Raw genomic sequence first — 13,552 nt, forward strand, 5'->3', positions numbered from 1 at the left:
AGAGAGAGACAGACAGTCAATCAGTCAAGCATTCTGCGTCATGCTGTCAAAGCTTCTATATGCAAATTAGTTGTATGTGCTTAACCCACTTGCAGCTTTTGAATTGCAAACTGAAAAAAAAAATCATGTTTGAAAATATATATATATATACATGGATATGATGTAGTGTTTGCATATATTACCAACACTACTTCCTAAGATAAGAAATAAACTTGAATAACTTATATAGAAATTAAGCATGAAAATTATTTATTTGAAAATGTAGTTTAGTTCAGCTGAATAAATGGATCAAATCACGGTTTTCTTTGCAAACCCACATTGCAAATGATTTAGGTTACTCAGTTCTCAATCTGCTAAATTTAAAATATACATAAAATTTATATATTATATCATATATTGAATAAATGAATTAAATTAAATATGCAGATACTAATATTTTACTATACTAAAATACGTAATAATAAAGGTAAAATTATAAATAATTTTTTAAAATAATAATTATGTAGATTTTAATGTTTATTATAGCAAGATAGAATAAATTAAGAGTACGATTGCAAATACTTTGCTTTTATAATAATAGTAATATTAATAATAATAATAATAATAATAAGAATAATAATAAGAATAATAATAGAATTAATAATAATAATAATAATGATAATATATATTAAATAGAAATAATAATAAAATCACAAACAAATATTTTTTAAATCATAAAAATATTGTTATACTCATTCACGAAAGTAAAATGAGTATATTGGTTTTTTTTTATTTGTTTTTGAATTGAAAATTGTACCAAGCGTATATCCGTTCAGCATTTTATTAATATGTAGCGTCCACGTTTTTTTCTCAGATGCATATATGCTACATATAACTTACAGTTATTTATATTAGAGATCTTGTGGTTTTCGTCATAGAAAAATATGCATGATTTAGAGTAGAGAGCCCGACTAGCATATACCCAAAATACTTGTTCTTTCTTCTTATAGAAGTAGTAGGTACAGTGAGAATGGAACGCCCGACTAGAGTGAGAAAGGGCTGCACGACTAGCATATACTTGAACTGCTGCTTGGCACAATCTAGACAACTTCTGCATCCAAAATAGAGACCAATTAGAACACCTTTTCTATATCAATATTTTTCCACCTAAATGCAGATATCAATTTCCACTTAAAATAAATACATTGAACAAATAAAGTTGCATTCGATTTCATTAACAATTCATTAATTGCATTTCCTATGTTCCGCCCACATGCAACAACATTTCATTTCATTTAATTTCATTTCGTTCCGTTCTGTTCCAGTTGGCACGCCCACGTGCGGTCGTCTGTCTGAACTCTGGCCAAACGTGAAATTCCATATTGTTTCGTTGCCCCACTACCCGCCGCCCGTTGCCCGCTTCTGTTTTTGCCGTCACGCTGCAACTGCTATTAGCGTCTAACGAATTTGTTTACGTTATTTGGAGATGCGAAGCGTGTTTTAGTTGTAATATGAATTTATAAGTTCAACATAGGTAGGAATCCCTCATCCTCCTCTCCCTCCTTCTCTCTTTCTCTGCCTCTCTCTATCTTTCTTTTCTCCCCAGAGGGTATAATTAGTTTTTCCAATCACTTAACAGGAAATTAAGACAACTCACTGTGGGCGTATCGTTAAATAGCCGAAATGGCCCCTATCGCACAATCGTTAAGCTTTTTATAGTGAATTCTGCCATCAAGAAGACCATAAACTGTGGGCAGCAATCACGAGGAGGACAACAGCAATCACGACAACAACAAGAACAACAACAACGGCATCATAATACGCAACATTTTGTGCAATTTTCGTAACGCAAACCATTTCCTTAATAAAGGTGAGACATTCCCCGCCAGAGACGGCGGCTAGGCAAGATGCTGCACTAATGCGTGCATAATTTTTAATAAATATTTCCAGATCTTGAAATGGCTGCAGGTCAGCCCAGACTCGGACTGGGCCTGTGCCGGCAGCATGGAGCACAAACGCTTCCTGGTTTAATTATAAGATATTCGCGCACCGTTGACTGGCTGCCCTCTCTCTCTCTCTCTCTCTCTCTGTCTCACTCTCTGGACTGGCAGCATGTCAATCAACAACATTTCTGGACAGTGGCCAAGATGATTGTGATTATCATCTGCTGCATTACAGGAATCGGCGACCGCACGCGGCTGCTGCCAAGCCGCTTTTGCCTAGCAAACACTTCCGTTTCGCCGGTTCGTTTTCAGCGCAGGCCATTGAACTCCTGCAGGGTAGCTGGCTCGAGGCAATGCTTTGCTTTTGGTTATCCTTCACAGCAGGCAGTTGGCTACGAGTCTAGCCTCAGCCACCCGAAGTTGTCTCCACATTGGCTTATCGGCTGCTGCTCAGTCAACGCTTATGTTGCCCACGTGTTGTGTCTCCATTCGTCCGTCCGTCCCCCCGTCCGTCTGCCTTTCCGTTCTGGCCTGCTCGGCAGGTTTTCACAAATGAAAATTGTGCACTTTGTATGCAGAAAACTTGGCGCGCCGATAAAAATCTACATAATTCTGAGCTGTACGTTTTATAGCCGTTTCCTAGCGCGTTAATAAATGCAGCAGACGCGGCAGAGGAAAGCAGAGACACGGTACGGCTGTATATGTACCTGCGTAGCTATGTATTTGTAACCTGTTGCGGCTGCGGCTGCGGCTGCTGCACTGAGAGCCATAAAGGGCCATGCCCACAAGGTTCCATTGCACTCGAAAGTGTAATCATTATCAAGTTAAATGATAAATTATCTGCACCAAATTGCTGCATTTATGTTGTCAAAGGAAATTATGAGGAATTATGCATGCGAAATTTTTAGTGCACAATATATAGCTCTCAATTTATCTTATTGTTTTTCTTTTTTTTTTTTGTTGTTTTAAACATTGCTAGGCGTTCCATAAAGAGCAGCCAAGGCGGCCAACAACATGTAAATTCAGTTTACTGTTTATAATAAACGATATCCAATGCAGATATATTCGCTCGAATCTGTTAAAAATTATATATAAAAATTTTTGTATTCAAGACATTAAATATACAAAAAAAAAAAAAAAAAAAAAAAAAAAAAAAATTTTAATTTAAAATAGTATATATTTTTTCTTTATTTTTATTAAGCTCATTTACAATTCAGCCTATGTGTAAAGTTCATATCTGATTTGGCTTTATATTTGTGAGTAAGATTGGCTTAAAATAAAATTAAATAGAAAATTTTATACATGCATTTCAATTCAGCCTATTTGTGAATTCTAAGGATATGTTATAAACAATTTACGAAGAGTTTTGTAGATTAAAAATGATGCAAGGATTACAAAAAAAAAAAAAAAAAACAAATTTGCTTTGACTTCTTCCTATTCTTCGCTATTATATCCTGAACTCATTGTACATGGGAGTTTAGGTTAGGGAAAATCGATGTTAATGAAAGAAGTAGGCGTGGAGACCCAAAGATCGATAATTAACATACTGAACAATTTTGTAAGTAAAAGATGAAAAAGAAAAAAAAATAAGTTTTACTAAATCTAAGAAATATTTCTTAAAGTAACCTTAAAATATATTTCCATATCCAAATGAAAAAGTTAAGCTGAAAACTTAAGAACAAGTACCAATGCCTCTTCATTAACTTATTATACCCTGAACCCATTTTCAATGGGAAATCAGGGTATAATGGTTTTGTTGAAATGTATGTAACAGGCAGAAGGAGGCGTGGCAGACCCCACAAAGTATATATATTCTTGATCAGGGCGACGAGCTGAGTTGATTTGGCACTGTCCGTCTGTCTGTCCGTCTGTCCGTATGTATGAACGCGTCGATTTCAGAAGATATAAGAGCTAGAAACTTCAAATTTTTTTTTTAAATGTCCGTAATTACAGCGCGCATATCAAGTTTATCATTAAAAATCGATAACTCATCCCGATCTTTTTTTATCGATAAAAAGTTCAGGGGATCTCGTAGTCGAGCAGTCTCGACTAGAGCTTTCTTACTTGTTTTATTTATTATAATTCAAAAGCATCTAATTCTAAATTCATTTACTATTGATATTTAATTGCTGGAATGTAAATTAAATTGCCTAAACGCCGTTCAGTTTTTTGAACTCAAAAATCTAATTATTTTTTGCCACCAAAGAGAAAGCCCTAGGCATATTGAATAAGTTTTCAAACAAATAGCTGCTGGCCTTTGCGAAAAAAAAAAAAAAACAAAATTTTTCAGCTCGGTTCAGGTTTGAGGTGCGGGCACATTGACTGAATAAATAATATCCAAAAGAGTTGGCGGTGCTGCCTAGGCTGGGGCAACAAACAAATTGGCTGCACCTACAGCTGTAAACTGTAAACGGTAAACTGCGAAATGCTATAATTGCTCAAATGCAGACGGCAAATTATGGCTCGAAGGGTTCGGCGAATAGATCAAGAAATGGATCAACAAAGGCAAGCATAGCCAACTCTAGTAGGTCACCCAGAGCTGGCAGCTAAACACATAAGAGTAAGGGAGATCGAGAGAGAGAGAGGGGAGAGACATTCGATTCCTTCTCAGCACTTGACCGTACGAACGGAGTTGCTGTTTGTTCAATTTCTCAAGCAATTTCACTGCTCACATGAAAATTTATAGCCACACCCCTCGAAATCACTTGTTTGTCGTTTGCTAGGAGAGAAAGAGAGAGATAGAGTCAGAGCGAAACACACATCCGGTTGATACGCTGGATGTGAATCTATGCAGCAATTGTTAATTAAATACCTGTCCAGCCATTAAAAAACATACGTAAATTTATGTTGTTAACAAGGAAATGCGCAATGCGCATGAACACACTTTTATTATTATCATCATCGTCGTCGTCGTCGTCGTTGTCGTTGTCGTTGTCGACGTTGACGTTGCTTTGGCCTCCGTGGACACTTGTCCATTTCTAGAAAGCCCCCACTAGTTCTCTGCCTGCTGCCCCCGCTCCCTCCGCTGTTCGTTTTCAAACCGGCAACTCCGGCCCCGACCAGGCATTTGCATACAAGTATTTCGCAGCCTTAACGATGCGCTGAGTGCCGTCACGTCGCTACGTCATTCGCTAATTGGTCGAGATACGAATCGGCTGGAGAGGAATAGGCGTTGCCTGGTCCAGACCAGCAGCTGCTGCCGTTGCTATTGCTGCAGCAGTTACAGTACCGGGTAGCGGGTCCTGGGTTTTGGATGCCAGTGTCAGGGCCAGTGGCACTTTCTTTAATCGACCGGGCTCCGTGCTGTCAAATATTCGCTCAAGTGCTTTTGTCTCCGACAAGGCGAACAATTTGCTCCATGCTACTTTTGCTGCACGATAGACAATTGGAAATTTGGGAAAGTGAGCTGACAATCGATCAGTTGCATATATTTGTGCTCTCGAGAGTAGTTCAAGGATTTCACAGGAGGCAATTTGGTTGACAATGAAATGGAATGTTTGGATTTTTGGTATTTATAGGAATTTTTACTCTTTCGCTAACCGAATATCCAACTGAATTGAACAGAATGGGAGGTCTAGAGCTGAGCTGAAGCAGCATCTGTATGTCTATATATATCCTACAAGTTCTGCCTACAAAAGTATTCAACAATAACAATATGTAGCATTTTATTAAAACAACTAGCTGGCCCGGCAAACGTTGCATTGCCCTCTATATTATTTCTAGGTAAAAAATTGTTGAAAGCTATGTTGTTCAGGCTGGGATACACTGATAAATTTATTAATCGGATTTTCATTCAAGCACCTTGTTGTAAACGACATTCTTCGTTTTTTGGTCGGGTGCAAGAACAAATAATGCGGATCGTTTGCCAACACGTGAGCATGCCACGTACAATTGACCATGAGAAAAACACGCATTTTCTAGATTGAGGCCACAAATAGTCAAAGATTGGCCCTGTGACTTGTTGATCGTCATGGCGAAGGCAAGACGAAGCGGGAATTGAATTCGTTTAAATTCAAAGGGCATATCTGTTGAGCTCATCGGAATCCTAGGAATAAGAACTTCCTCATCTTTAAATTTTCCTTTGAGTATCAACGCGTGAATCACATTGCTCATCAGTTTTCTTATCACCAAACGCGTTCCATTGCACAGTTTTGGTTGGTTTAAATTTCTAAGCATGCAAATCATGGAGAATTGCTCTTTTCATAGCTGTGTTCATTTCTTGACGCCGGTCAAGTTGTTCTTCCATATTGCCCATGAAGTATATTTGCAAGAATTTTTGCTGTGCATCTTCAATAGGTTGCAATGATCCAATGCGATGGCAAATCTGGCCTTGAATCTTTAAATTCAAAGCCATAGTTATAGTTATATTTACAAACACTATTTACAGAAATCTAACAAACTACATTATTCAAAATTTTTTTTTGGCAGTCATAGAAAATAAAATTTTTAACGTAAATTACCTTAAATATCCGTCTCCAATATTTTCCGCCCCAAATTATGTCATTTGGAAACAGGCATTGTATTTTTGAGTGTTCGCTAGAAAATGTCGTGATTCTAGTGTTTCGCCATAAAGCAGGGAACGCAATGGCTATGGTGACCGCTAATGGCAATGTCACTTTACCACTAAGGCAGCACAAACCGGGCGTTTCACCAGCAAACTTCAATGCGCCACAATGCTAGCAAACAACGTCCATTGGACCAATGCAAACTAAACGATTCAAGCTGTAATCAATGGTGCAATCATATCGAAACGCTGCTCGATTCAAATCAATCCTTGAACCATTTCTTATTGCCATTTCACGGGCTGCCTCTCTTTGAGAAGCACGAATTAAGGCCCTTCTTCCCTGGGTACTAACGCGGAGCCTTTCTCGGGCGATTTCTCGCTCTTCGTCAGATAATTGACTCGCGCTATTCCGTTGCCTAATTGCATTATTGGTTCGCCGGGAAAGATTAGATCTTCTAGGACGCGGCATTTTTATTAATAGTAATACTGCCCTCGCACAAAACCATATAAAACAATCGAGAAATATAAATATAAATAATTTACACAAATTTATGTTTGAGACAAACAAATACCTGAACTTTCGAGATATTTAGCTTTTGTAAAAGTCCAAAAATACAATTTTTAATAATTAACTTTTTTTTTTTAATTTCGAATTTTGAATTTTGAATTTTTTTATTTATTTTTGATTGTTAGGTTTTAATCTTTTGATTTTTTTTTTAATTTTTGCAGATTTTTGATTTGAAATATTTATAAAGTTTAAAAGTCCGAAAATATAAAAAGCCAAAAATACACTTTTTAATAATTACCTTTTTTTTTTTTTAATTTCGAATTTTTAATTTTTTATTTATTTTTTGAACAGTCAGGTTTTAATCTTTTGATTTTTTGCAGATTTTTGATTTGAAATATTTTTCCTTTTGATTTGAAAAAATTTTTTTTTTTTTTTTTTTTTTTTGAATAGTCAGGTCTGCTCGAGGTCAGGAGACCGTAGACTGACTGACTACATTTGTTTATTTACTTCTACACTATTGTCAAAACTGTCACTGTTACCAAGCCTACTGGGTATAAAAAAAATTTGAACATTTGGGGAAAAAACCGCGTTTTTCAAGTATTCGGCAAATTTTTTCAGTATTTTTAAGACCCTATACTAAACTCGTTGCGGAGACAAATCCAACAAATCAAAAACCATGAAAATTGGTTCAGCCCAAATCAAGTTATAAGCAGTCTTCACTTTTACACAACTTTCTTTTATATATATAGATTAAAAAATATATATTTTGAAAATATAGTAAACTAAATAGAAATAATGTTTAAAAATGCAGCAAGTCGAATGTTATAGTTCCTTGATTTAAACTGGAACACAGAACAAAAGAGAGAAGGAATCAATGACCACTTCATGCGGTAGTCTTCTAATAAATAATCTGAAACGAATGAGATTTGGCAGCAAGAGTCGGCTCTAGCATCTAGGACGCGATTGTTAGGGCACTATCAGACAGGCACTGCGAAAGAAATGGAACTTTTGGCATATGAAAATAGATGCAAAGTTCCGATTCGCTGCGTTCCGAGAGTGATTTAATAATAGAAAGTAATATGTAGTCTAAAATGTCTACTGGGAATGCAACAGAGACACATCCAGTCTCAACACATACATAAGATATGCATATTTCATATCTGGTTGCTTAAAACCTCTATTAATTAATTGGAATTGGAATTTTGCAAGTTAGCAATTGCATTTTCATTTAGGAGCTTTATGACACAAATTGGGTTTGGAAAACCATGTTTTTTCCCCAGCTAATATATTAATATTATTAATTTGGGATTTTCAATATTACATAGACAAGCAGAAGCTGGCTACGATAATCATATTGTGAATAACAAAAACAGCTCTATACAAAATTTCATTTCAATGCTGTCATTAAGATCCATAATAGACTCGATTATTATTGTTTAAGAGAGCTAAGTTACTAATAGCCTTATAAAAATTTAGAGATACGCGGCAGCAGTTGAAACAGGAGAAAATATAATCAAATAAAAAACAATTTATATATATATATATATATATATTTACATATATATTCAATTCTCAATAGAAGATTCGTGATCAAATAAACATTTTCAATAGCCCTTAATGGGGCTTAAAATGTTCAATACGCAGAAGCTCATCATATTGTTCTCTTCATTGATTAAATATTCAGTTTCAAGACATCTGCAGACTTGCAAATTAATTCATTGTGTCTCACAGACACTAAAATCAGTCTTAACTCACCTTAGTTCTATACAATGGATTCGAGAAGTCCCAATCTGGTGCCACAAACAAGTAGCCGCATTTGGACACCTTGCGTGATGCCTGAAAACGGAAACAAATTAGCATTAGTTATAAAATACAAACAAAGTAAAATATAATTAATTTGTTGACTAAGGCAACTGGAATTGGGAATACAAATTACATGAAACCTGATTCACAGTAAATGCAAACATGCTAAAAAAAAAAAGAATGAAAAATTGTGAACTTGAAAAGTAAAATGGATGATGCTTTATTCACTGGAGTCTATTACTATTCAACTCGAATATTTGAGTATGTTTGGGTAATTCTATGACGAATGCCAATAAAATGTACCGGCGTTAATTATGTGTGAAGTGTTTCAGCATTTTGGAGCTCAGGTAAATATCATTTAAAGCACACACGCTTAACGTATTTATGACAAATAGTTAAAAGTTCTTATAACTCGCCGCCTCTGCTTGGAGTGGAGCTCTGCTAACAGCACTCTTGGCAATTTGCACGCGTCGCCCCACAAGCAATAAATGACAATTGCTTTGCCCTATCATTGATCGCTTGTCGCGCCAGTCGTAAGCTTATGCTGAGTCCCCAGGTAAAACCCTCGATACTATTGTCAACTCAAAGGGGCGTGGTGACATGGAAGGGTATGCCGAGATGTAGGTCGCCTTTGGTTAATTTCTTTAGCCTAAACAATATTTAAGACAAGTGAATGGGAAAATATAAGAAATATGCGACAATCGATTTACTTCTCAACAGAAAATTTAGATTAATATATGATTATATTATCTTAGAGAGGATAGATTTTATTAAAATAAAATAAGAACAAAAATAAATATAACTGAGTAAGTAAATAATATATGATTACATCATCTTAGAGTGAAGTAAGAATATAAAATAAATATGATCAAATGAAATATAAATATTAAAAATCTTGATCAGAATTTCAAGTAATTGTTTATATTTATATGAAAAGACGAATAAAAATAATTAGAAGAAAATAAAAATATTATATATAAAATTAAACTAAATAAATGAAATTTATATATTAATGTATCATTTTAGAAGGAGAAGCGTTTCCTTACAATACAAAAAGTATATAAAAAATGTTAAATATAATTAAATTAATATTTATATAAAAATTTAAAATATAAATGTATTTTACATAATTCTTTTTTTATGTAATACTCATATTTTTAAACAAAAATATCAACAACGCGTGTTTTTCATTTTGAAACAAAATTTTTAATTGTTAAATTTCAATTGTTAGATTTCAATAGTTGCTATATTTTCTGAAGCGTAATTAACCTACTTGCTATGCATAATAGTGTATAAAAAATGTTTTGTTCTCTATTGTTATGCTTAATATAGAGCACATTAAATAATAGGGTATTATGTCATATAAATTTCATTTCTAAAGGAACAGCTTTTCTCTGTCCTTTTGTATTCTGATAATGTCATATTATCATAGTCAATTGTAATTCATTTCTTTTCTTTAATTCAAAGAAATTGCTTTGAGTATTATGTAAGAATGTATATAAATTAAGTCTGTTCCATTTTAATTTTAAATTTAGTTAGTTCTTTTTTGTCAAATTTCCAATTTCATTTAAAGAATAATTTAAATACCAATCTGAAATTTTTTTTAATTATAGCAATTAATTTATTTCAATTATGAGACGGTATTACGTTTATAAATACCATTTATTTATATTTACGAGCTTAAGATTTATTATATTAACATTTCTTATGTAAGAAATAAACTTATTAATTTAATTAATGATAAATAAAAATATCAATAATGGAATGTGTCAAATATGATTTCACTGAAAACAACAACATCAACAACCACGAATAGCTTAAATATAGTACTTACACAGTCAGCCAGAGACGCGAACTGTTGCGCAAGCGTGCAGATACAGATATAAAATGCATTCGATTAGTATTAGAGAGTATATACATATATATGTAAATATATATTGGTGTATATATGTATTCAGAGGAAGGTTGGTCGTGGATAATCATGATGCATGACATTAAGCCAACCGAGCGATGACATTCAAGTGTCGAGCATTGCGAGATGAGCAAAGCCAGCTAAACAAAAAAAGATTTTCAATTGCGGCCAACTTGTTTTCGATTAATTTGATAACGAGCCACAGCTGCAGCTTCAGCTACAGCTACAGCTACAGCTACAGCTTCAGTTTTCTGTGTGACTGCAAAATGTCAAATCAAAAACGAAAATCACGTTTTCGTTTTAAAGTCGGCCTAGTCATTAGCGGAGATTCGGCTCTGCTCATAAATTCGAGGTGTTGCTGAAAAATTTCACTTTTCCATGTGCGACGCAGCAGCTGCGGCTAATGCCGATTGAAAAATAAACAATTTGCGGCACACACACAAACACACACACTAATACATAAACAAAGTACACACATGTATATATATGTATATATTATATATTTACACATATGATTTGGCTTTGCGAGCGACTCACGAGAGGCTCACGCACACGTGAACGTGTCCAACTCCAAATCAAATCTATGGCCAAACTTGCGACTTGCTTGTGGAAAGTTGTTTGCTTTTGTTGTTGTATAGTTGTCGTTGTTGTTGTTGCTGTTGCTGTTGTCTCTTTTAACTCAATTTGAGTCTGGAATTGTTGTTTGCTTGCCAGCTTTGTTTGTTTATATCTGTGTGTATTTATACTCATTCACGAAAGTGAATCAGTATATTGGTTTTGTGCAATGTCCGTCTTGCTGTCCGTCCGTCTGTCCGTCTGTCCGTCTGTCCGTCCGTCCGTCTGTCCGTCTGTCCGTCTGTCCGTATGAACGCAATCTATTTCGGCGCTATTGAAGCTAGAGACTTGAAATTTGGAACACATACTCGTGTATATCTCCGATTTATAAAGTGTTAAAATTTTCCCGATCCGCCCACTAGGGGCGTGGCAAATCGGAAAATGCATTTTCCGATATACCAGAAATCATGTTTGTTGAAGAGCTAGAAAGCTGAAACTTGGTATGTAGGGCCGCGTTGACCACCCAAGATCACAAGCTATGGCGGATATATCTACGCCCATTGGGGGCGTGGCAAATCGGATAAAACTGTATCTCCTAAAGTTGTAAACCTAGAATGCTGAAATTTTGCACGTCAGCTAATGGTATGATTCTATAAAGTCTGAAGATAAATTATAAGTCTACGCCCGTTGGGGGCGTGGCAAATCGGACCTGAAGATATAGTGATTTTTTAAATTCTCCTATATTTTGGACACTATTGATGGCAGAGACCTCAAATTTTGTATATATACTCGGACTGATCACCCAAGACCAAAAAGTTTTGTCGGATATATGTCCGCCCACAGGGGGCGTGGCAAACCGCAAAAGTTTATATCTCCTAAAGTATAATAGCTAGAAGCTTCAAATTTGGATAGTTGAGTTACTGGTAGCCTCCTCTATCGATTCCCCAAAAATAATTTTTACGCCTCTTTAGGGGCGTGGCATATCGAAAAATACCCTGTAATTTTCACATTTTTTTAGGGTAAGCATTCAAACTTTGCAGTTAGGGTAACGTTATCTCTTTCTAAAAACTGACAAAAAATGAGGTGTCTACGCCCAGTTGGGGCGTGGCAAATCGGAAAAACCTGTATATTCTACAGTATTAGAACGAAACTTAACTACTAAATTGTTGATGGGATGTGAATGAGTATTCCGCAGTCGGTAACGCCCGACTGCAACGTTCTTACTTGTTTTAATGTTGTTAAGTTCAAGCCAACCCAAGCCAGGCAACCACAGCAACAGCAACAACAACAGCAAAGACTAAATCATTATTAACCGCAAATACCACAGAAGCAACAAGTTTGATCAACCTCTTACATCTGTACATACATATCTATATACACTGCTAATAATATATACATATATACATCGATTACAGCAAATGAAGTCTTCAAGGCGCCAGATGATACAAACAAATTCGTGTGCTTGTATCGCATTTTTGTAAGCACTCGTAATACAGGGAATTCGTATTGCGAATAGTTCAGTGCTGAAGCTTTTAAATAAATATATTTAAATAATTAAATACATATAGTATATTAGTTAAGTAGATAAAAACCTTTTCACTCTAGCTTAAATGGCTTCGATAGTATTGAACATAATCGAAGAAAGTGAATGTGGGCAATAAACTGATAACACGCAGTGTACATAAATGCATTAGTTATTACTTGAATGATTTATTGGAATTTTATAAATATTCCTTAACATTCCTTTTACTTACTGTTCAATTGCCAAATTAATCAAGTAAACTTCAACTTAAGGCAAAGTAAATATAAATTTATTGCATTTCTGTTTGCTTCCTTCATCTTGCCTTCATTTAACACGTGGAAACTTTCCTGACCAGTCCTAACACTATCAATGTAATTGAAATCTCAACTTGATAACGATAAGCTGTCACTATTTCATATGCATTCATTACAATTACTTTACAAGTGGAACCTCTTCAATGTGGCAGTAAGTGATTTGCGACATGGTCGCACGATGCGAACAGAAATTGATGCATGAATGAAACTTTTCAATTTCGGAATCGAATATTTCGCTGCACGTGTGGTCGTCAGGTCTGGCAACTGACGATAAAATAAAAAAAATAAAAAAATAAAAAAAAAAAAAAAAACAGCCTTATAATTAATGTGCGAGAACAACTTTCCAACGATCAATGACGAGGCAGCCGTTGTGACTGCGATCGTCATCTCCGGCATGAAGCCGACCATGACTCGAAATAAAAATGAAAGTGCTCGACCCGCCAGCCGCTGATCAAGGGCCACTGTCGGTTATTAGCCGCGATTTAACCAATGCCAGCTAATCTGGCCACATT

At 35.3% G+C, this 13,552-nt stretch overlaps 1 protein-coding gene and 2 long non-coding RNA genes across 6 annotated transcripts in view; 1 reads left to right on the plus strand and 2 right to left on the minus strand.

Moving 5' to 3' along the window:
• The window catches only part of osp (myosin phosphatase Rho interacting protein outspread), a 102,264-nt gene that overhangs the window by 35,187 nt on the left and 53,525 nt on the right, over positions 1-13,552 (minus strand). For 2 of the 3 annotated variants that reach the window (XM_018003613.2, XM_018003618.2), the window contains exons 2-3: positions 10,572-10,592; positions 8,690-8,770 (exon numbers count right to left, since the gene is read on the minus strand). In XM_018003613.2, coding sequence (XP_017859102.1) covers positions 8,690-8,770; positions 10,572-10,592 — 102 coding nt within the window. The remainder of the gene's footprint in view (positions 1-8,689; positions 8,771-10,571; positions 10,593-13,552) is intronic. The other variant, XM_018003615.2, reaches the window with a different exon arrangement.
• Positions 1,491-3,082, plus strand: LOC149269965 (uncharacterized). The gene is made up of 3 exons (XR_016269471.1): positions 1,491-1,513; positions 1,619-1,849; positions 1,930-3,082. It is a non-coding gene; the product is annotated as an uncharacterized LOC149269965 (long non-coding RNA).
• Positions 5,669-8,683, minus strand: LOC149269966 (uncharacterized). Of its 2 annotated transcripts, XR_016269470.1 has the most exons (3): positions 6,999-8,672; positions 6,383-6,912; positions 5,669-6,258 (listed from the first exon to the last, which is right to left on the minus strand). It is a non-coding gene; the product is annotated as an uncharacterized LOC149269966 (long non-coding RNA). The 2 variants fall into 2 exon arrangements; XR_016269469.1 differs by having other exon boundaries at positions 6,383-8,683.

Source organism: Drosophila arizonae, chromosome 3 (genome assembly GCF_054131065.1).
Source record: "Drosophila arizonae isolate 15081-1271.41 chromosome 3, UAZ_ARI_1.0, whole genome shotgun sequence".
Taxonomy (NCBI): domain Eukaryota; kingdom Metazoa; phylum Arthropoda; class Insecta; order Diptera; family Drosophilidae; genus Drosophila; species Drosophila arizonae.